Raw genomic sequence first — 25044 nt, 5'->3', positions numbered from 1 at the left:
TCCTCCTCCACCAGTACTACCAGTACTCTTTACTTGTTCACTCAAACACACACATGAACAAGCACACCCATACACACACATGTGCACACACATGTCAAAAGACACTCTAACATAACCAACGGCTCACCATTCCCTTAATATTGCCAGAGTAAAGCGATCCCCTCACACTCACATCACATTAGTGCTGCTATTAGACCATACCCAGACATAAGGGCTACAGGGTATGTGTGTGTTTGTCTGTGTGTCTGTGTGTGTGAAGTCTGCTAGATTTTTATGCATGCTAGAGGGGGGTGACTGTGTGTGTTTGTATTTGCGACCGGGCATGTGATTTGTGAGGGAGGAAGGGAAGGAGAAGTTAAGTGTGTGTCAGAAAATGTCCTGTGTGTGTGTGTGTATGTGTGTGTGTGTGTGTGTGTGTGTGTGTGTGTGTGTGTGTGTGTGTGTGTGTGTGTGTGTGTGTGTGTGTGTGTGTAGGTGTGTGTGTGTGTGTTTTAAGAGAGAAAGTAGAGACACTGATATCCTGGCATGAGATGAGTGGGAGGAAGGATGGATGAGGTTAGCGAGGGTCTGGCGAGGGCGCAGTAGGTGTAAGCTTGAGAAATTTCCATATGGTAGTAAAATGTCTGCCACATTACTTATTGAGTTTCTAATGTGTGCCATGTGCTTCTCACGAACACTAAGTGGGCCATTTCTCTGTCTGTGTACTGTATGTGTTTATTTTAAGTAACATTTGGAACAAATTGTGGACTCCAAGCCAGATCAGCCACTGCTTCAGGGTCAAAATTGATGTCCACATATTTGTTTCAGAAAGAGCCAAAAAAATCCTCATGTCCTTATTTGGGAGATTATAAGGTAGGACCGATGAGGGTCAGACTTGTTTCGGTTATGGGTATTAGTTAAGTAAAAAAACAAAACATCAATGCATTATCTTTGAAAATAGGCGTGTGTGTGTGTGTGTGTGTGTGTGTGTGTGTTTGTGTGTGTGTGTGTGTGTGTGTGTGTCTTTCAGCTCTAATCTCGACCCGCTGCAGGGTTTATTACACGGCTGTATATATACAGTTTTACTGCTGCCATTCATTGACGAGAAAACGTTCAACCGTCAAACCGGAGTCAAATGACACACACTATAAAACGTAGAAAAATAAACGTACTCAAAAAAGTTTAGTAAAAACCTAACCGTTACTATGAAGCACAGGACCGTTGATTTATTAATGTGGACGTTCCAGTCATTGAAAAAGCGTGTTGGTTTATACCAAGTCCATATTTATGGTTTGAACACTTCTTTTTTACATTGGCAAACAGTTGGGGGTTCAGCAATTCTCTCAGACTTATGACTGGTAATCTTTTGTTTATCATTGACCAAGAGTTTTGCTTTCTGATCTTCTGATAGAAGGTGAAACAGACTCCTGACAAGAATCTGTGAAATATATGTTTTCTTTTCTTAGCAAAGTTGCTCTAAAATCTTTCTACCTCATTTCATTTTAAGAGCAGTCATAAGCGTATAGAAGTAACAGAGGTGGCTGTCGTGAACTTGGTGTGCTTCTGGTTGCCCTTTAATAGGGTCCAGGCAGGAGAGCTCGGGCTTCAGTGGTTTTGGCAACAAACGAGACAGTCTTCTTTGAAGCCGCCACAGATCCTCTTACTCATGTCGCTTCACTTATAAAATAATGTTCCTTTCAAACAGACTATGTCGTTGTGAGGTATACAGGAATTGTTATGGGACTCTGACAAATGTCATGCCTGCAAGACTTAACTTTTAAAAATGTTTTAGAATATTTTGGGACATCGAGACCCAAATTCAAAAATGATTATCTATATTAAAAAATAAATGTGTAATTTACTAGAGTAATTAAATATGTCTCACAGCCTTTTGAATAGATATGATATATTTCAGATAATTAGAACAGGCCCAAGAACTTCAGAAAAGCACTGGTAATAACATGGTGTTGTTTATTTTGTCGTAAAAGGTTGGACAATAGAGCAAATTGTAATATATTAGTAATAATAATAGTAATATTCTGTATACAGAAATACTTTTTTTTGTTTCTACAAGATCTACATATTCTATATATGCAAACATAAACAATTGTATACATAAGGGATCCCTTTGAAAAGTCAGCATGTTGCATGGAGTAGAACGAGTTTGTCATCACATCCACTTTAACCTTTTCTAAATACTTTTTGTATCTGGTAGCCTCAAAATCCTGAGAAAAACATGTTTTAGTAGGAGCTGGGTAGGAGCTGGGATTTAGAGCTCTTCAAGTATTGTAAAAATTCTGCCAAATTGATTGTAACAATTATTTTAATCATCAGAAATGTAATTCACTGTTTTTGATCAGTATGAATAAACAATATGCTACATTAGTGAAAATATGTATTCTGAGTATAAGCAAACAGTTTTGCCTTTTTACATTTAAAAACTAGCTTAGAGGTGATAACAAGTTTAAAAAAGAAACTCGTGTTGATCACTGTAAAACTGAAAGTCAGTTACACAAACTAGCCAAATGGCACAAGATTATTTCTTAAACTATTTATTACCAGTCAACTCTGCAGGGGCAACACTGACTCATAAATCACAGACACACGACAGAGCACATAGTTACATCTGTCTGCTTACGCCTCTCAGGAAATGGCATCAAATCACCTTTCAACTTTACACTACCAGACCAGTTGTTTGGCTTCACTTTGACATTTCACAGGTCTAGTTTCCTCATAACCCACTGAAAAACTGTTCTTTATATAAGTGCAGGGAACAGCCTTCAAATTCCATTGTAACATATGTGTTATTCTTTGCACATATATAAAGTTGAAGCCATACTGCAAATCCCTTACATTGACTTTAATACTAATAACTTTATTTGAAGAGGGGTGTTCAACTCTCCCCTTCTTTCTTATCTCAAAATACAGCAGAGCACACATAGATATTCAACATGATTAATAATGCAGTCCACTTTTGCTATTAGGTAGACAAGTATTAATGCTGACTGTGCCAATTCAGCCTCTCATTGAACTGTGCCTGTCATCTCTGGCCTAGTAATATATGTCTGACTATATTAAATGCATTTGCTGGTTATTGCTTGATTAAGCAAAACATGTTCGCACATATTATTTTGTGGTTGGGTAATTTGGGCAATAATATTAATGTATTTGAGCCATGATTTGAGCACATGTTTTTTCTTGTCAGCAGCCCTGTAACTCCCCTGCAAGATCACTGAATTATATTTGAGTGACCAAATTACTATTTCCGTTATTTTAAATCACTTTAATATCCGTTTAGACTGAGAAATGTTCATGAAATAAACTTGTTTTTTCTCTAAATAACACGTAAATGTTATAAAAGGTTGCCCTTTGGACTTAAACGCACAATTCTTGGCAGATTCCCTAACTTCTTTGAGCCCTACTGCTGTTTTGAGAATACACCGAGGCACTCACTGATACAATAAAAAAAGACTGTAAAGGCAGAGAGATTGAGGAGAAAGGCTGTAAAAGCCTGGTCGTGACACATACCCCCTCTTCAACAGATCCAAGGAAATGGCAGGTCCATAATCCTACAGGAAAAAAACACTGTCTGCTTCCTTTTGTCCCAGCAAATCATTGTAATGTTTCGATATGTTATAAACACAAACGGGCGATTTAACTGTGCAGTTATATGTTCCGCTCAAGTAAAAGCACCGCGTCCAGGAAAGTTGTTCAGCCGTCATGCATTTAACAGAAAACTCCCAATGCCACGGACTCTTAAATCGACATTAGTAGAACACTTTGAAGTTTCTCTTGAGCGTATCATTGGAATTGAAGTCGTAGCCTACATTGCACATTGTGTTCATCCAAATATTTTTTTCGAACTAGGTTTAGGATAACATGCATTGAATCACTTTCATAAAAAACATCCTCGAATAGCCATAGGTGTTTTTTCTTTCTTATTTTGAGGGTCCAGGTCGAGAGAACTTTCTCGTAATATTTTTTTCTTTTAAGTCAAGCAATTGAAGAGAAATGTTTTCAATGAAAGAAAGAAGTCAGCAGAAACGTCCACTCTCCTTTGCATCGAAACGGGGCGACCCGCAGGGAGGCGCTGTGTGTCCATCTCTGCGCACGAGCTGAGTCCAAGGAAGAGATAGGCACAGAAACGCGCTGTATAATAAATAAATAAATAAAACACAAATCGATAATTAAGCTATTTATTCCAGCCTTGCAATAACTCAACATTTCAAGCGAAAATACAATTTAACATGTTGCACAAGTTATTTAAAAAAATATCCAATAACTATTTTTGTCACATACATGTTTAATCAAGTAGTTGGGAGAGCAGTTCGTTTGGCATGCACATTTGAATTTTAGACTGTAGGCCTACTGAAAATAAGTGAAACCAAAAAGATAGAAATGCACCCTAAACACGTATCTTATTTTGATAACAAATATGAGACGAAATGATTGTCAAGGTAGAATTTTTTTTCAATGCAGCTGCTTCAGCCGTAACCCCTCCTCCTTGTGCTGCCCCCCTCCCTCCTTCCCTCTCCCCCTCTCTGTCTCTCTCTCTCTATCTCACTTCTCTACTCTGCCGTTATTCCTCTACAGCCGTGTGCTTCATTCCAGTGCACGAGCCGAACGAAGCAGACGGTCCACACTGCAGCCGAAGCTGATACATTCGCTCAGGGAATACATATCAATAAACCGCGAGGCTGTTTCTTCACAGGAATACGACTCGATCGTGGACGCATGTGAGCGTGCACATGCCTGGCTGGGACTGTAAACCATGTCTCTGACACAAGTGTGGCTCTCTCTGCCTCTGCTCCTGTAACCACAGAGAAACTATTTGGATCTTTTCGCAAAGGCTGCTTTTTATTTTTTCCCTCCATTGATTTACAAATAATTAATGCTGGACATATTCTCCGGATGGTGACCTCAGACTGGACTACCTGTTTTCAACTGATTCGCTTAATAGGAGAGGAAGGGACTGAAAGACTTGCGCTCGCTGCCTTTTCTCTGGTTTAACAAGGCACCTTGGAGATAATTGAAAATCGAGAAGGACTGCTGTATTCACACATTTTACACAGAAGGTGTTATATCCTCCGAACACCTACCTTTGCGTGTTTTGGTGAATGGGGGTAACTCTGGTGCTGGAGCCTTGACACCGCTGGAACAGGGACTGGGACGGGGGTGCGTGGAGCGTCGGATCACCCAGGATTGTGTTCCCTTCGCTCTCTCTCCTGGGTCTATTTACATGTCCATCCTGACTGCTTCATGACAATGGATTACTTTCTGCTTTTATGCAGCATCTTGCTGCCTTTGGTGTCCTCCGTTGAAGGTAAGATATTTCATATCCAGTTGTACGATGCCTAAAGCGTATTTCCCTGCTTATCAAGTGAGCCAGCACCCAAGCCTCTCTAAGGCTGCATGGGCACCGCAGCGGGTGAGGCTCCTCTATACCCACATTCTACATTTTGTATCATTCTCCAATTAAAAACTAACGTATAATGTTCGACTTAGCCATCTGGGTCGTTTTAAGGGATCTCTAATGGAATTAGTGGCTTTGCGCAAACAGGCACTGTGGCCACTGGCCAGTAAAGGTTTCAATACACAATTGTAATGCGCATCAACAAAGCCTCATCCATTTCAATGGTAGTAGTTGTGTATTCTTTTTTGTTACATGAGCTATTGTTGAATGCTAGTGCTTTCTTCGTCACTTAAAGGAAATTAGCTCCACACTGTATCTCATCGGGGAGTCGCGGCTCCAAGCCCCCCCAGACACTTCCCCCAGGTCGGCTGCGTGTATTTATGTGCTTTACGCCAGGCCTTTTGACATGTGGACTATCACTTTAGGGTCAAAGTACACACTCAAAAAATGATAACAGTCTATTATTATACTCACATTATTTAAACATTGTTTTACACTTGAGTAACGCTTTAAAACCCAGAATGTTATTTTGTTCATATACATTCAAGTAAACTGCACGACTCTTTCTCTGTATTGATGGGATTTTCGCGTATTTAGTGCTTTTTCTTAAAGTGGCATTGATTGATTTACATTCATATTTCATAATCGTTGCTCCCAATAACAACGCCATCTGTTTTAGCTGAGTGTTGATGTTTGCCGTGCGTAAAATCAATGGGAAATTCTATCTGTCTTCCCCACTGCGAGATAGTGTCCCACTCTTCTATTATTCCTTAGCTACATTACGGAATGTCTCACTCTGCTCTGTTTAGGGGAATGGGAATAAGGAACAGTGGAAATAAGGTTGAAAGGGGCCTAAAGCTTGAACTATGAATGCTGGAGCCCAGGCGAGGCTCCCGGTTGGCTTGTAATGCCAGTAGGAAAGTAGGACAGTGGGCCATTGGCTCAGTAAACGCCTTTCTCTCTCAGCTTGTTTCTCAACCTGTCCACACAATGTATAAAGAGTGAAATACCTCAGTCAAGTTATTAAAAGGACCAATTATTTTTTAAAGCAACTTTTACTTTGCTTGGACATTTTCTTCTTGACGTCAACGCCTTGAAAGCCAACATTAGCTATATGCAGTGAATACGTAGAGACATATGCTGTAAGTTAAATGTAAAGCATTGCACCGAAAGGAAACGTCATTTTATTTCACTCAAAGGTCGTTTTAGGACTAAATATCTAACGCCCTCAAAACGAAAAATATTTCATATGAAGATTAAGCTTGCCTGCATTTGATTTAAGTCTATTTATTAACTTACTTTCTTATTGTATTAACCCTAATGTAAACCCTCCGTGGGCCTGGAACAGTCGGTGCTGAGAAAAGTGTACGCTGCTTCTTGATTACTTTGAAATCACACTTCTGACTAAATTGCTTTTTGCAACTGCTACTTCTGCCAGAACAAGACGAATAGAAAACACGAGTAGACGTTTCCTTTGGTAAAACAAGTGTGAAGCTTATCTGATAATGTTGTATTGCTGCAATTAAATAAGAAGGGCAGCCCTGGTAGGCTATGATAAGAGTCCCAATTCAGAAGTGACTTAATTGTTCACAGAGCATATATTAGAAGCAATCATCAAACAAACTTAGGGGAAGGTTTGCTGTTGAATAAAGTAAACTAAATTAATTACAGCCCATGGATGGAAATGGCTTTCATTACTTTATCAACTTCTCCTGACGAAAACTATTTTGAAAATGTATAGTTCTTTATTTTGCAATGGACCCCTGGATCCCTCTCACACTGACCCCTATATAGGTCCCCGGACCCCAATAGGGAATCTCTGACTTAAAACACATGGCTTGAATCATGGATGAGTGGATTCTTGTTGTTCAGAAGTTAGGGGCACAGAGGCATACTGAGAGCAAGGGAGAGGGACAAGGAGAAAAGAGAGAGGTGTTTTCTCGACAATAATGGGGAGCTGGCTGCGCACGAGCTTTGAGTTTATGTATTTCGTTAGAACAATCTATTCCCTCCATAAGTGATGCCATAAATTGTACCCGGATAACCTGGCTGGGGGTTTACCAAAGCTTTTAATACAAACGGGTGATTAATGACCGCTGCTGGGACTTCTTTCTTGGATACCTGGGTTTATGGCGATGAGAGAAACAAACGGCCTGTTGGAGAAGTTTCCCCGTGCGTCTCTCCGGGTCCGTCAGACAGCCCGAGAAACTGCTCGTAATTAATTAATGTTTCATTTTCTGTTTTACCCCCGTTTTTTGGGGGGGGGGGTTTAGTGTTCACATCAGTTTATGAAATGTAGCCTACATGTAGAAGGTAAACAACACTTTCAATATTGTAATTTTATTTACGAATAATTATTTAACGATGGGCCTATTACACCCAGCATTTCACTCCTTTCTGAGTTCTTAGTGTCTGGAAACATAAATAATTAATAATAATATGATTTTGTTTATACACTTGATCTAATTGAGCTTAATGGGTGCGTTAATGTGGCTGAAATGAGACCTATACAATAATAATGAGTGGTTTTATATGTTTTTTTTGTATTTGGTAATCTTATCATAATGATTGTCTTGTGGCTCTGGGCTTTTCTTTTCGCTTTTTTGGATATTCCAAGGATTTTAATGTGAATTGTCTGAGGATCACGACCTCTACTTCCACTTCAATTATTTTCAGTATAAAATAAAAATGTTTTATGTCTTTCGAGAAATGAGAGCTACATTTCTGCAATTCTGCTAAGGGTCAACGTAACATGGTCCACGGTCAGTAGGAAAGGCCTTGGCTGTTGAACTGCTGCTATCAGTATGCTGAGGAGACAGATTGCGTCGATGACAGTCCTCTGTAGCTCACAGGCGATGTGGTTGCTCCTTGTAAAATACGTTGGATGGAAGGATGAAGCAGAAAAAAAGGAATGAAAACAGACACCAAAATGATATCCAGGCAAGGCCAAAGGTCAGTCCCCACTTCGATGCTGTTTAACATAATTTATTGTTTTTATGCTCTCCTGTTGTTATATGTTACCGTTTTACTCCTAAACCACCGACATGTAAGCCTTAGATGGAGTTGTAGGTGAACAAACGTATACAGTGTCCCGGTTTATGTGCCAGAACTTAATTTGTTCATTTAAACAGTTTTGAGTGTATATTTATTAAGACAAAAACGTCACCCCCGTGATGCTTGTTGGGTTAAACAACCCTCACCTGGAAGCATTTGCTGTCTAAACGTAAGACAAATGGGCTTTTATAGACAGTTGCAGCTCAGGGTTCCCCTCTCCCTCTCCATGTTTTTTTTTCTATTTATGGCGGTGCATTTCGTGGAGTGATTACGCACAACCAGGACCTTTTGAAGCGCACATGTTTATGTTTTTACTTGGGTGAGATCACACCTCCACAGGAGCTTTCCGTTGCCTGTTTACAATTGGCACATTTATCATCCAACTTTCTCACATGATTTATCCTGCATTTCTTTAGCAGAGGAAGCCCATTCGCATGATCATTCTTTTATTCTAGATATTATCAGACATTCATAGTGAAGCTGGGGCAATAATTTGAATGTGGTGTGTAAATGACGAATTCCAGTTGAAGATCATCACACAAAAAAGCTTCCTTACAAAAATATGTGAATTAAAGAATACAAATGCTTATGATCTGTTGTAGATACGGTATTCGGCACAGAGGGAATGTTGGATGGAAAATATGCGTAAACTCTATTCCCACAAATATAAAACGTGCGTAAGCTTAAAAATAAAGGTGGGTGATTTTTCGCAATTTTATGGAAATAGCTACTAATGAATGCTTAACGTATTTTTTAACCCTTAATTGATCCAAAAAAAGCATGCTATATTGCTACTTAGTTGTTTTTTAGTTTAGTTTAAAATTAATTGAATTAATAAATTCCTCTTTAGGTCTTTTAATGTTTTCAGGAGGGGTGCCTCTCGCTAAAACTCAATTAACATGAATGACGAAGGGCCATTTTGTCCGGCACACTTGATGTCCAATCGGCCTGCATGCAGCAGACTTTATTTAAGAGCGCAGGCAGCATTAGTCGTGTGTGGCCCGAGCAGAACTCACAGTGAAGCTCCTATGTTAAACTTTACTCCAGGAGATCCTCTGCATAACATTCAAAAGCAAATGACTGAACAAATATATTTAGGGTCACAATTGAGATAGTGACAAAGGGATCTGTTAGTGCTTCTATGGTGGCTTTAACACAGCCCATTGAAAGACCGAGTGGGTACGTGCTAAAGAGGCGTGAAAGTGAATTAGCAAAAATAAAAGCAAAGTCATTCTGGCAATTCCAATAATGAATCATTCCCGAAGGAAATGCGGTCAGCAAAATGGTAAATTACATCTATCTAGGCCTATCTATCTATAAGGTTGTATAGATGAATATGCTATTTTACTCCAAAATAAGATACAGCTGGTACATATGTATATTATGACGCGCACACAACACATGAAGGCTGTTCAAGAGTCAATTGATGCGGACTTATTGATCGAGCGAATCAGCACTGGTCAGCCTTTTAAAACCGCAGCATCAGGTTTGATTTGGACATTGCCTAGCTGTCCTCTCTGTATCATAAATTACAAATTCATAAGAATATTTATCAATGCTGTTTAAAGGAAGACTTCGGTTACACATGCAAAAGTCACTAATGCTCAATGGGCACAAAGGGTTTACAATAATAATGACATAAGTAATAACGGGAAACCATTTATTATTATTATTATTGCTATTACTGCCTGCAGTAATTTAGACATGCATACAATCTACAATTAAATTCATTTATTTTATTAGCAGGGAAATTGTACATTTTAAAACATTTTTAAATTAATTTAAATGTTCCACTGTATTGTCTATTTTGGGTATTACAATTCTTATTTTGGTCTATATAATCTTATAACATTTGAAATAAATAAATCAAAAATAAGATAAGATTAACATTTTGAAACCTCCTGTTGGTAGTGCATTTTAATCTCTTTTGAAAGCTTGCTTGAGTAACACATTAGCAAATGTATTCACATCCATCTCAAGATTCACAGATTTGCACTCATTTAGAATAATAACTAAATCAAGGAGACGTCGTCCATCACTTTCAGCATTATCCTGGTGTATTGACCTCAACGGGGAACACAGTCAGTCGGTAGGTCATATGCTAGGCAGCAGCCATGTTGAACAGATGTACAGTGACTTAGGTTCAGATTGGTGTAAGGCGCTCAGGAAGACGGGGGAGTGAATGACGACATTTTAGGAGTTGGGGTGGAACAGTATGGGGGGGAGCTGTGAGATGGTTTGGATATAGGGCGGATTTGAGTCAGAGCCGCAGAGTTGACAGACTTTACAGATGCATCGGGCCTGCGGGAGCACTCATGTGCACCAACTGATGGTTCACGGCTCATGTGGTGCATGAGAAAGATTCACCGATCTGGAATTTCAAATGTCGGCAAGCAACAGCCGTGTTAGGCCTGCTGGGGCCTTCTCAGACCAGGGAGTGGACCAAGCAGGAAATCAGCTTTGGTTCTGTAGCACTGTACTGTGGAGTCTTAGTTAAAGACGAGACAAATTATGACAATGGTCATCTTGTTTGCTGTATTTGTTAAGACTACAGTGTGCAGTTTAGGTGATTTCTTCCTTTCGCTTGTGAAACAGGATCAACAGAAAGAGAATATAAAACCAGCAGCGACATACTGTGAGAGGAAGATGAGTGTAGCATATTATAATTAAAGTAATATCATATGTTTTGTAGCTTATTAGTGTTAAAAGTGACCTCCACATTTAGTCACATATTTTTTAGAGAATCTAATGTCAATGGCAATTTATTTACACACATATGAGTCACTCTAGCTCAAAATAGTAATACATATGACATTGTAAATTGACACCAAACGAGTTCATGTGACATGACTTTGACATCAGTATTGTGATCACAGTTAAACACATGTCAGTGATGTGAATTTAGGTCATAACTTGTGTCTGTTAATCCAAGTAACATTCAACTGCGTCAACTTTATGAAGGTATGATATTTTCCAAATATGTATGTGGGCATGCAGATAGCGTCTATGGCTGCTTTTGAATATGGCATTTGTGTGTGCAGTCCATCCTGGCATCCGACAGAGGGGCCTTGTGGGATGGCAGGTCTTTGACACCCACCGCCGAGAGCAGGCAGGGGAGGGCAAATGTGTCTGGGCCTGCTCACTGCACAGACACACTGCTGGTGTCTGGAGTCAGCCGAGCAGAACAAGACACACACACACACACACACACACACACACACACACACACACACACACACACACACACACACACACACACACACACACACACACACACACACACACACACACACACACACACACAACAGAGTGAGAGAAACAGAGATTTTGCACTCAGGGAGAGCTGGATGGGTAATACTTCTCAGGGTAGGAGTGAGTGTTTGAAAGGTTACAAGGATTGTGAATTGTTTGTGTGTGAATCGCTGGGGGAAAGTATGCCTAATCCTCTAACTAAGGTGGTTTAAATTATAGCAAAACAAAAAGTTGTGTGATGGCAGCAAAGAGATGGTGACACCATTAACTGTCAGTCCTATCATTACAGTAAAAACTGGATCCTCAAAACCAAAATGCTGCCCAATTTCACGCCCCACTACACCAAACCATTTTTAACTCTTATTCAGAACCTGTTAATTTTTAGTGATGTGAATGCACAGTATATGATGGGTGTTTCACATTGCTCAGATGACAGATGACAAATGTTTGACATAATATTAATGCCCATTAGATTTGCCGTTTTATAGGCCCTGTCTGCACCGGATGTCCATAAAGTGCAGCTGAATTACAATGTGTCAAAATGTCTAGATTATAAAGTGAGTAAGGACCTGCTGTGCTTTCCACCCACGTCCTATGACCCATTTTGGGGGGGGGCGGGTTGATCCTCAAGGCTGGTCTTGGTCCTTCTCAACAATAGCTGTTCTAACACAATCAAGCTCCAGGGGTTTATCCTTTTCCAGTGGCGAATAAAAATACACTGAAAGAGGATGTGTATATTTTGAGAGACCGACTGTGCAACTTTCGACGGCTCATTGACACACATAAGCATTCACTTGAACAGACCGGGTTAAAAGCACAGTTGGAGACTGGGTCAGAGGTGTTCGCTTGACCTCTTTTTGTCAGTTTGGCCAGCCTGCACACCAGGGTAGTTGTACTCTTTCCATGTAGGACCTGTAACACTTATGAGAAATGACTAAGAACCTGTATGGACTTAAAACAGCCATTATGCCACTCGCCACTTGGCGAGCACAGAGATATTTAAAGGAACACAGGGTGGAGTTGGGGGTGTAGGCTTCAGGGCCTCCACCTACCTTCTTTACGAGGTACAGGCTGTTGTAACTAATTTAGCCGATGGAGCAGAAAAACATCTTTGATATTTGTCTTTTAAAAATTAGCCAGTTACATCTGTCTGGATAGTGGAGCTGCTATAAAACAATATGCCTTGAGGGAGGGAAAAGGCCAAATCACCTGGTTTCAGCCCTTGCCTGTCTTGTAAAATGAGAGAAAAAGAGAGATGGGGGGAGAAAAGGGGAGGGATATTTATTTGTTGAGTTTAACCATAGCTTGGTGGTAGTGGGACCTCTCGAGGCACAGGACCTATAGCTCCAGAGCTTGGTACCATCAGCACAGTGTAAAAAGTCTATAGGTGATGATTCGAATGGCTTTAAGGGAAAATCCGAGTTCATGAATGATGGGATGGCTTCAATTGCACATTGTTGTTCACTGTAATGCTTGTGTGAGAACAAGAGGGTTTGAACAGTGTATATTTAACTTGGTAAGGGGTCTATGTGTGAGTGTTCCTGTTCACAGTGTTGCAGATGGCTGTTATTACACCTTATTCTGCCCCACTTCTCATCCTTGGTGTCAAAAGCACTCACCACCTGCTCTTCATCTACACTTCAAAAGGCCTGCAGGCAAGAGGAGGGCTCCCCACTTCTATTAAATATTTCTCCCTTTCCCTTTTTGTCTTCTTGAGAACAGCAGCAGGTTTAACAGACCCCTGCTCTCTTATCAACAGTGCTCCAAATTCACATTGGACAACTTAAACACACTCTCTTCTGCACAGCTCACACACAGTGACTCCAACACATTTCAGTGGCAACAGCAACAATCACACGTGACCTTTTGTCCAGATATTTACATAATCCCCATGGTTCTACGCAGCAGCCTCCTGGAAGCACTGCCAGCTGTGAAGAGCATTTATTTAACCTCGGCTCAAGTTGTACAAAGTTTTAGTGACACAGTGACTTTATGTTTAAGTGATTGCAATGTTTAGAGGGCAACGAAAGGAAGGCCCATAAGCTTTACTAGCCATTATTAATGCAGGAATTTCACATGGGCAATCAAACAAATGTGGAGGTGTTGCTTTTGGTCTTTTGTTGCTCAGATGGTCTTAACACCTGTCCATTTGGTAGAGTGGAGGATAGCAGAGGGCTATAAATTGGTCTGTGTGACAGCGGGACACAGATACACTTATGGTGTGAGTATCCAGCAGCAGACAGAGGACAAGGGAAGTGAGGCCACCCTGTGGGTTTTCTATCAGCTTCAGGCAGTTCAGAGAGATGTTGCACTGTTCAAAGAAAGCCAGTTTTTGGCAGGGTGTTTTCCTTTTGATAGTAAGATGCAATCAACTGCAAAAGGTTGAAATATTTGATGTTCTTTTTAACACAGACATGTTTTCATGATGTCCAAACTGCGAACTCAACATGTTTATTAATGTAATTTACCATATATATTATACATGTTTGCCTTTGTGGCATGGTGTTTGTTAGCTGTGATTTTACCAGGGAATTGACAACTAGTGCTGTGAAAGACTAATTGCAATGAAGCAGATGAAAGCACTAGACAATAGTGGCTGACCCCCTCCCTCTGTGCCAAGTCAGGCCATAAACAGCTTCCCTTTCCCCTCTCACACCCTATTGAAATCCCTTATGACCTCTCAAATCACACATACACACTTAACACACCAATCGTGACCGTTACTTAATCTCACAGCCGTACACACGCATTCACGCATTATCTCCGCTCAATACACATTCACATAAGCCCCTACACAATTTTCACACACACACACACACACACACACACACACACCCACACACACACACACACACACACACACACACACACACACACACACACACACACACACACACACACACACACACACACACACACACACACACACACACACACACACACACACACACACACACACACACACACACACACACACACACACACACACACACACACACACACACACACACACACACACACACACACACACACACACACTTCTTAGTGTCAGAGCCTACATCCACTCACTCCTCTGCTAATGAATCAATCAGCTGGTTCCATTCATTGCATTGCTGTCAGACTCCATCGATCAGCTCCTTTCTCCACGTCCCAACAGAGCAGCAGGGGAGCTCAGAGATCGAGTAGAGAAGAGGGGCTTGAAACATCCAGGCAGTTCAAAGGCTTCTCATTTCTTATCCGCTTTGGTTCCCCATAAATATGGTGTTTTGATGGTGTGTTGCAGTGTGCATGCATGTGTGTGAAATGAAAGAGCGAGAGGGGATTAAAACAAGATCAAGAAGGCAAGACGTCTTCTCAGAGTTCATACATGGTATCTGACCTTCCTTTTACCTTTGCAAGACTAGCGTGTTAGCACTGTGGATTCCAACATCATGGGAAGGCTGGACATAGCAGGTGGCGGATTTCAGCCAGGTGCAAGCTCATCCGATTCCAGGGATGCCCCTTCTTGGCTGTGAGGTACAATCTGCCCCGCCCTACTCTGGCATTTGAGCTTGGCTAGGTGAGCAGTGTTTATGTTGGGTCCAACTCTGCATGGTCCACTCCCCCACCTACAGAGTCAAAGTCAGAAAGGTTATCCGTTTTTAAAGCCTCTCAAAGTTGGAGCTGTGTGTGTGTCTGAGGCCATGGAAAGTGATAGAGAGAGAAGCAAAAGACGGGTTTTCAATTTTCAAAAGCCAGTTAGTTCTGTTTATTAGCTAGCCAGTTCATGTCAAAAGGTGTTTAGAGAAGGCCAAAGGTTTCAAGGGGTCGAGGTCAATTATATTTAGGTTGTGAGGAAGGAAAGTGAAGTAAGAACAGGAATGAGTTTGAAAAGCAGAGAAGAGACAGAACCGCAGTCGGTTTGAGATTGTGAGATCCATCTGAGCTGAGAAACTGTAATCTCCTGACTTGGACGCTTGCCATCGACCAAGCCTCGACTTTCACACCATGCAGCTTCCTCCCAGATACAGGATTTGGCCTGGGAAGAGAGATCCATTGCTATTCACCAATTCCTTTCCCTATCCTTTACCCCCCAGTCTCTGTATCTTGCTCACACACTCACACACTGGTCCCAGATGAAAGGTCTAAGCTTTGATGCAGTCTGGACGGACTCTGGCATATATTTTTTTTATGAATCTGACAAGCAGGCCAGTGCAGATCAATGAAAACATTTTGCTACAATTTTAAGATGATTTGAGAATGAATGAGTCAATGGCAGATGTTACAACACAGTCAGAGTTAAACAAAAGGCAGAGGGGGCAAGTGAGTAAACAATAACATAATATGAGCTTATATGAGCGCACATTGTGTTTTTGCATTGCCTGCTCATTGTTTCCTGTCTGAGAAATTCAAAGCCTTGTTAAACTAGGTTATCAACAGGAACAAAGCATGGTGTCATTTTTCAACATTTGGTTTATTTTATTGAGTGGCAATGTTTACCCTTGTTTTACATGGTCATTGATTTATATGGACCAATATATTTAATTGCTATTTGATTAGAGGAAGTCTGGGGTTTTATAACTGCAAGGGATTCACCAAGTACCATCCATTTTAATGTATTTAAAGAGGTTCACCAAGTACCACCAACTTTAAGCTGTATCATGCCAGCCAGACAGCTTGGCGCTACGGCCTTCCAAAGAAGAAGACCACAAAGGTTCAAGGCTTTCTCCCAAAAAAGGTGGGCATTAAGGAAAAGAGACAAAGCCTTCTTTTGTATTCTGTTTACCTTCCCTTTATTCACCTCCCTGTCACTCTCAATGGACTTGTCCCTTTCCCAGCCTTGGTCTCAGTCTATGTCATTCTCATCCTTTCTTTTTTATCCCATCCTTTTTGTCCATTGTTCCGCCCTTGCCCTTTTTTCAGTTCCTTCTACTGTGAGCGATGCTTATCACAGTTACAGTAGGTCCTAATTGCAGTATTATTTTCCTTTCGGTGTTATCGCACGTCCTTGTGATATAAAACTCCCACAGTGACAGTAAGCAGCTATGAGACAGATGCTATTTACCGCTCTGAGACCCTTTGTTATTGCCTAATACTTGATAAGGTCTTTACAGTCAAGAGGAGTTCCCCTATTGTGTATGGAGAGAAGAAAGTCTGCAGTTTATACGCATTGCAAATGCATGTCATCCCCCTTCATTCCACTGACCAAAATTGTATCCTGACATGACAGGTCTGACATGGACTTTATTTTAGCATGTCGCCAATGGCTTTTTCTACAAAACATGTTCCTTGCTTGTCAGCTTGGACAATAAAAAAGATTAGTGCAAAAAGAAGAACTCCAAAAACAAAGGCATGAGTGCCTCAGTGGGTTGTAATGCAATATGTTGCTTCAGGGGGTGACTAGAGGGTGTCTAAGTTGGAGTTGCATGAGGTGTCTGGGTTTTAAATACCTCAGCCAAACAGCTTAGAGTGTGAAAACAATCGTCGGAGACATGAAAGTGTGAGCAGGAACACACACAGGGGTCAGATAACCCCTGGGCAGATGGTGATGGTCAAGTGAGCAGGGAAGAAAAGTGGTGGCGGGTTTCATGTTTTTATGGCACTAGTGTCAGAAAAGGGATACAAAAACATTACCCCTTGTGCCACTTTTGGCCTCTGGAAATCCCCAGGAGAGCAGGAGCTAAAACGGTGGTGATGATTGGAGATTCAATTTGGCTTGCCATCAATCAATGCCACCAAGATCGACAGGATTGCTGCCGATAGCCCACCCTTGCAACCAGATTGGGTTTATGCCTCTTGGGATTCACGCCCTTTTTTCACGCTTTGTTAATTAAGCGACCAAGCTGCTCCAGCACTTACTTATTTATGAATCTTGGCTTCGACCGGTACTGGAGACCACTTGGTCTCCCCTAATTAGTCCCTCACTAATGGCCACGCTTCCAGACAATCTATACAATCTCAATCTAGACCGCCGACCCCCATTCTGTCAGTGCACACACAGAACCATAACACCCATATGACCTTGAAATTACACAAACCAAGTTGTCTGGTGTTGTGTTACTGCGGTACTGGATAAAGTGCCCCACATGGGATAATGAGGCAACACTTAAAAAAATCAATTTCCATCTCCGTCTGTCTAAGTAATTTCTCACCTGTTCATTATTAACCCAAGAATAGAGCAGCCCAGATGTGTTTATCCTCGGCAGTCCTTAGATATGGAAGATAACCTGAAGGAACAGAACGGGAGGCTTCTTGTTGGTAAAATAATAACACTTTGCCAGAGCAGCGAGGGCTTTGCCATTTTAACGCCTCCATAGTTTATTGATATGTGTAGCTTTCTTGAAACAAGGGCTTGTTGCAATAATAGACAACCGATGTATACTGCTGACTTCATAACACCTTTTTGAAGTATGCCCACAGCATGACATCATTACTATAAACCCAATCTTATAATTATTGTAACTACCAATCAGTCCTGAAACACCCTGCCCGAAAGCCTTTTTCCCTTCCTTTCAATGAAGTCACTGTTCACGGTCAGCAAGCCCATCCGCTGCGGCCTTGTGTGGTGTGGTTTGAATCCCATAAACACTGGTCCTGAGTCAGATTTACTGGCCAACGGCCCTGGGGGTTCATTTGTATTCTACCCACTTTGGCTGGTTCAGGGTCAGGACTATGACTAATCAGGTCAGTGCAGATCCACACCCTGTGGTTGGAACATTACCAACCCCACCTATAGCTTGGACCACCAAGAGGGCTGGCTGGTGTATTTTTGTGTGTCGAAGGTAAATGGAACACATTTTAGTTGCATGGAAACATCCTATTTTATTTTTGGTGCCTCTCATTTATTGTGTCCCCAGTTGGGGAGAAAAACAAAGTTGCACCTCGTTGTTTTTTATTCCCTTCAGATTCTATCGCCATGGGCCATAACAGAAGTGAACCCAGCCGAACACTGTGCTAATGGGTGAGCTCAGGCATAAACATTGGGGTTGTTATTTTTTAACTAGAAAAGTTCACCAGAGGCTGTGTTTTATAAGGATCACATAAGGCAGGTGGGTAGGTGGGGAATGTTATGGGCCAGTTATGATATAGTAAACCTCTTGGATGTCTTTGGTACCACACAAGATTGATGTTATTTTTCTTTGATTGAATGTACATATTAATGTCCATGGCTTACCTCCAAACTCTGTTATCTCTTCTCTTTTTCACTGTGCCACAAATATAATAAATCCCATCAGCATCTGTTAGTCAGTATCCATATAACATTTTCAAAACCGAGAGGGCTGTCAAAACAGCAAAGGGTAATGTATACAGTCACTATTGACTGTCCCTATTAGCTGACCTTTTTAACCAATGACCTCTGCAAATTAATGCACCATTTTCCCTTTCTGTTTATAGGATTATAATTTCTATTTTGTTTTCTTTTTTTCCGAAGCCACCAGACCCCAAGATGTTTTGCACACCACAATACTTACGTATGCACACACAGAAACACACCCACACAAACCCACTCCACACAGCTGCTGGTGGCACCTCTATTATACTTCTGTCGTCCTATTGAAATTCCCAGATGACCTTTGGTGTCCACTGTCCAGACACACACACACAGATGCACATCCAATCAAGATGGAAATCCATGTATAAGATACAGGAAAATATCTGTTTGTGTGTATGTGCGTGTGTGTCAATGTATGTGTGCAAACGTGTGTCAGCACATAAATCAATGTGTGCCTGGCGGCCTTGTGGCAAGAATTGTTAATGTGTGTATGTGTGTGTGTGTATACGTAGTGGGGATGTGGGGGTTATTGGTAACACCCCGCTCCCTCCTAACTGCCAGCTTTAGTTACACATCAATGAAGGGTGAATAATACATTACATAGGCTAGCCTATATTCCTACTACTTATCCCAAGAAAGAGATAGAGGGATGGAGAGGTAGACAGATGACAAAATGAGAAATGTCTACACTCTATATTTTCTCAAGTGAAAAAATAAGCTAGGAGCAAACACATATATTCAACCCAGAGCTAATGTCCCTCCGTAATTCATTTTTGATCCACATAATTCAGCCAAACCATGAAACTTCAACCTACCTCACTTCCTGTTAGATAGTGTCACTCTAATCCTCCCTTGTTCTGATGTATGACCAGCTTCTGTTTCTTAGATTGATGCTGCTGTTTAGGCGCTTTAAGGACAACCGGACACCTTCAGATGAAAGAGGAGTTGAGGCATAAACTAGACCAGTCAGCTGAAGTATGTTTTGTGGATTTACTCGAGTGTGCAAGGGTCCTTGAGCATGGATCGTTGATGCAATTGGTTCTGTAATCATGGTGCTATTATTTAAACATTCATCTTACTACGGCTGTGACAGGAAGAGCTTGTGTATGTGTGTAAGAGGAAGATAGAAGCCACTGCATTTTGGAACTTGTGTCCTTACCTGTCTGTCGGTTTCTTTGCATGTGCATAAATGTGTGTTCATGTATGCGTGTTAGTAACCGCTGTATGATTTATTCCTTTTTTCTCCGGTGTTGCTGTCTGGGGCCTTCTGGGTGTCATGCCAATGCGCAGAGGTCTTTTTGTAATTGAAGTGGGCCTCTAAAAGCCCCCTGCCATATGGACCCCAGCAGCCTTGAATGTCTGTCTGTCTATCCGTCAATTTATTTTAATTGCCCAGAGCCCGGATTTTGTGCCGTGACTATCTATCGAGTGGTTTCTCTATAGGTTAAATACATTAATAAGTAATAAGGTTTGGTTACATCATGGATCCCTAACCATGATTTTGAACAGATAATGCTGAGCTGGGCTGAGAACAGGTAGAGTGTGGAGGCTAAAGGCTCTATTGTCTGGCTGTAACTTTCCCTTTCCTGTCACTGTCGTGGTCATCTCCATTTTAAATTAGATTGCAAATATTTGTATCAACCTTTTGTTGTTTCATAAAGGTGGTATATGAAGAATGAAATCTGTATCTGAAAGGTACTATCAAATTCCCCCCACATTAGGTGCTTCCCCTTTATGAAACAACTATTTGTAATGTTGCTGAAATTGTTAAACTACAATTAGGTTTTGTTTTGTTTGCACTATGAATGAAGTTAGTGTTATGTGTCATAAAGTGAATCCCCTTGTTTTCTGTAAAGTTTTGCAGGCAGATATCTGGGATATGTGTGCTGCAAAATGTGAAGTTCGTTTTTTTTGGTTAGAGTCTGCCAATCTTCACAGCAGTGATTTTATTAATCATGGCAATTAATCTAATGCCTCAAATAAACATGTTAATAATTAGTTTCGACGTGTTCTCCTTCTGCTCAGCTCTTATTTATTTCCTTCAATATGCATCATAATTGTGGAGTCACATAAATGTTTTGGTGAATCTGTCATGATGAAGCGGATGTTTGCATTTCCTTGTATCATCTGGTGATTTTGGCAATAAAGAAACTGGAACTAATTCCACATGACCACAGGACTTTTACAAGAAGCTCCTTTGCAGGAATGTAATCTAAATGGCTAAAATGAAAATGTATTGTACGCCAAGGTCGAACAGATATTTGCATTGACATGACCATGTTTTAAGCTTTTTATGGAAGCTCATTTCTCTATGCCTGTATCCTGGCTGGTTCATTACTGATGCTTTTAGTTGCTAAAGAGGCGAAGTCCATTTGCACAGAGGAGGTCTAACAAGTCAAGTTATTACAGCAGCCAAGTGTGAGATTAATTAACTCGGTGGCGATTAAGAATGCAGGTCCGACGAGAATCTCAGTGGCTAGGGGAGGGGGGAGCGATAGAAAGACACACAGATAGTGTGAGGGAAAGCCACTCCAACAAACCAAAGATTAATCACATGCAGCCACAAAAACACATATGCTTGAATAATAAGGATCTCTTACCTGCACCTAATGATGCCTTATAACAAATAAACACATTTATCTGCATCCAACCGCTACAGAATTAGAATACAAGCTTGGTGCCCAAAATAAACATTGGAACCCTTTGTTATCAATCTGCAGCTGTTTGTCACCTTAGCCAATTAACTGTCGCTCACAATGAGAAAAAAGCAGAAAGAAATAACGTTGTATCACTATCTCATGCAAGAGGGCAATAATGCTGCCAAGGTTTTTCAGCCTGGAAACTTGACTTCAAGGCTCCAAAGCTGGATAGTTATTATTGTAATAGCCGTCAAACACACCTTAGGAGGAGAACAAAAATAGCAAAGAATGGGAGTGGTAGCCATGTTTAACGAAGAGACTCCGTCATAAAGGAAGAGACAAAAGAGAACCATTGAGGAAGGAAGAAAGGATTATTGAGGGAAAGAGAAAAAGAAAGGACAAGACCAGACCAGACAATCTGCCCAGTTTACCTTCTAAACAGCTAGTGTGTTAGTGCATCTGGGCCATTGTTCCTCTTCCTGTTTGTATTTGCAATGATGCATGCTACATTAGGATTTTAATTGTTTTACATAAATCGCCACTCCCCAACTCCTTTGTGTAGATATCTGCGCTTTTATGTGATCTTTGTGTAAATGGGTTTGGTGGCTTTAACAGAAAGGGTGTGTGCGTGTGAGAGTGTCTCAGTCACTGAGGCCCGCAGAGCCCTGACCTGGCAGGTTGCATTCCTGAGTTTAACTACCCTAACCTCCCTTTTGTTTTCTGTGTCTTTGACCTGAATGGCTAAAGTCTGGGCAAGCAGGTAAACTGTAACAAGCCCTCTGTCTACTTAACAAGCTGATGTGAAGAGCTGGAGTCTGCCCGCATGGTCTGCTCGTCACCTGGTCCCCCTTATCTTTCCTTTTCAAGCGAGAGGACAGGGGAGTGGGGGTGCGATGATGTGTATGTGTGATGGGGTAGAATATAATTACTCATCTGCTAAAATTCCCCATCTGCAATTTTTTTCCCTTTTCTTCCTTTCCGCCCTCCTCTTTTTCTTTCTTTCAGGTAAATGAGGGCATACCTGGGAAATTAAGATGACTGGCGGTGATAATTGACTTCATAATTACCCTGCAACATCTTCATAAATCATCAGCAGTTGCTCAATGAGCCAAAAGACAGCTTTTAGTATATCTAGCTGGAATCCACGCTAATAGGGCAGTCCCCAGCTCCTATTTTGGTTATGTTTTTTGTTTATTCTGTCCGTACAAGTTTCCGAGGAGAAGCAGAAAAGAAACAAGCAGACCTCAAGACTTTTGATCTTTACCACCACAGTATTTTTTAAACTGTTTTAAAGTAATTGGAAGCCACTGGCATGCGGAAAATGCGGACCGCATTGGTGCTTTGCCGCTCTCTGCAGACGCACAGGCAGCTGTTCCGGGTGTAACAGGAAGTAACTATCTTTAATTAGATTCAACACGATCATTACATGCTGCACTGGAAGTGCATTGTAAGGTGATCTGATTTGTTGGCAGATGACTGTATTAGGAGAGACTGTATTAAGCGAAACAATGGGAGAGAGAGAGAGAGAGAGAGAGAGAGAGAGAGAGAGAGAGAGAGAGAGAGAGGAGAGAGAGAGAGAGAGAGAGAGAGAGAGAGAGAGAGAGAGAGAGAGAGAGAGAGAGAGAGAGAGGACGAGGGCATGTGTTTGTGAGAAACTCTCAGTGGCTATTGAAACAGAAAGGCAAAGCTGGGTGCTAAGCCCTTTTCTTTTGGTGCTCAGCCATTCAAAAAGCCACAGCTTTTATTCAATACTGGTTCCAGCTCTTTCTAGGCTACACCCCCAGTGAACAAACAGGATTTGTGTGTCTGTGTGTGCACGTCTGTATGTGTGACTCTTAATAACATGTGTCAGTCTCTATTTGTATGCTTGTTGCTGTTATTATTGTTTAAATAATGTATTATGCATAATATGTATGCATTAGCATTAGGTAAGTGTACAGTTTGAGTTTGTGTTCCCATGTGATTGAGCTCTGTTTGTTGAGTCAGCCATTGCTGACACAAGGAATTGCTTGAAACCTGCTATTAGAGCTGTGAGGTAACTGCTTACACACAATCCGACTGCACAGGCAGCACAATAGCCATCCTCCTACTGAACAAAAGCCTGTGTATGTGTGTGTGTGTGTGTGTGTGTGTGTGTGTGTGTGTGTGTGTGTGTGTGTGTGTGTGTGTGTGTGTGTGTGTGTGTGTGTGTATGAGTGCATGTTTATGCTCCTAGCACCCATGAGACGCTCAGATAATCACCAGCTACAGCCCAAACAACCAAATAATCATTTATTTACACAGGTGAGTGTGTGTGAACACATACACAAAAACCTCTTCTTCTCAGCACCCATGGAATCCATTGAAATTCACACACTACTCCCCAAGGACAAGTTGCTGCTATCACATTTTCATATGTTTGGTCCGGGAATCTGTTCTGTTATCTTCAACGCAGTCTGTTGCCAGAGCTATCGACTTGTTATGAATGGATGTATGGCAAGCCATTTGAGTATTTATCCCATATCCTTGATATCAGACGGCAGCTGCCTACACTAGTTGGCTCTTTGATTTTACTTGTTAGATATATGGTCACACTAGTTTGGCACTCTGCTTTACTAGTTCAATAAAACATTGTACTAGTCACTCTTTTTAAGCAACTAGTGGCATTTTTGTCTGACTAGTTACCACATAAGCCTTACTAGTGACGCCAGGAGCAGCACTAGTAGCACCAAAGTACCAACATGTAAGCTTTTTGATTAACTAGTGGCCCTCTGACCGTACTAGTGACACTACAAGTCTTACAAGTTAACTAGTGCGCTGCAAAAGCTCTGACATGTTAACTAGTTACAAAAAAGAAGCAGAACTAGTTAACTAGTGGCATACATTTCTCTGCAATAGTTAACTAGTAGCACCCAGAATCACTCATATTTAACTAGTATGTCAAAAGAGGTGTCAACTAGTTAACTAGAGAAACGTTTGCCTTTACTAGTTAACTAGTGAGTGATTCTGGGTGCCAACTAGTGTAGGCAGCTGCCGTCTGATATCAAGGACATGGATTAAATACCCAAATGGCTTGCCATATTATGGATGCCTTGGTTGGCACAGGGGCAGAGGAGAGGAGAGGAGTAGGAACAGGACTGAAGAGGAAAAGAGCAGAGAAAAGGACAGCAGTGAAGGAGACGATGGCTCCCTGGGCTGCAGTAAGGCAATGAGCAAAAACAGTTCCCATCAGGCTGCGTGTTCAACACAGACACTTCAGGCAGACACACAAACATGCACATGATATTGCAGACATACACACACACACAGACACACACATTCACACAGTGTCTAAAGGCCACTGCATGCCAGCATGCCAAAAACACAGTGGCAATGAAAGAAGCACAGGGGCTGTGGGGAATACAAGAGAGCGTGTACCAGCTCTCCATCCTCTCTTCTCCCTCCTTTTCTCTCCTCTGTGTTCTCTCCTCCTCCTC

The 25044-nt window shown here is 41.4% G+C and overlaps 1 protein-coding gene across 10 annotated transcripts in view; it reads left to right on the top strand.

Annotated features, from left to right (window-relative positions):
- Positions 1 to 4556: 4556 nt before the first annotated feature.
- The window catches only part of LOC117544279 (ephrin type-B receptor 3-like), a 53140-nt gene continuing 32652 nt past the window's right edge, over positions 4557 to 25044 (top strand). For 9 of the 10 annotated variants that reach the window (XM_034213205.1, XM_034213203.1, XM_034213202.1 and 6 more), the window contains exon 1: positions 4557 to 5302. In XM_034213205.1, the coding sequence (XP_034069096.1) occupies positions 5239 to 5302 (64 nt within the window). In that variant the 5' untranslated portion in view covers positions 4557 to 5238. Of the gene's footprint in view, positions 5303 to 23853; positions 23873 to 25044 lie in introns of those variants that run through there. The other variant, XM_034213199.1, reaches the window with a different exon arrangement.

This window comes from Gymnodraco acuticeps, unplaced genomic scaffold, assembly GCF_902827175.1.
Source record: "Gymnodraco acuticeps unplaced genomic scaffold, fGymAcu1.1, whole genome shotgun sequence".
In the NCBI taxonomy this organism is placed as follows: Eukaryota; Metazoa; Chordata; class Actinopteri; order Perciformes; family Bathydraconidae; genus Gymnodraco; species Gymnodraco acuticeps.
The sequence above is the reverse complement of the archived record's forward strand: the minus strand, read 5'-3'. Positions and strand labels throughout refer to the sequence as shown.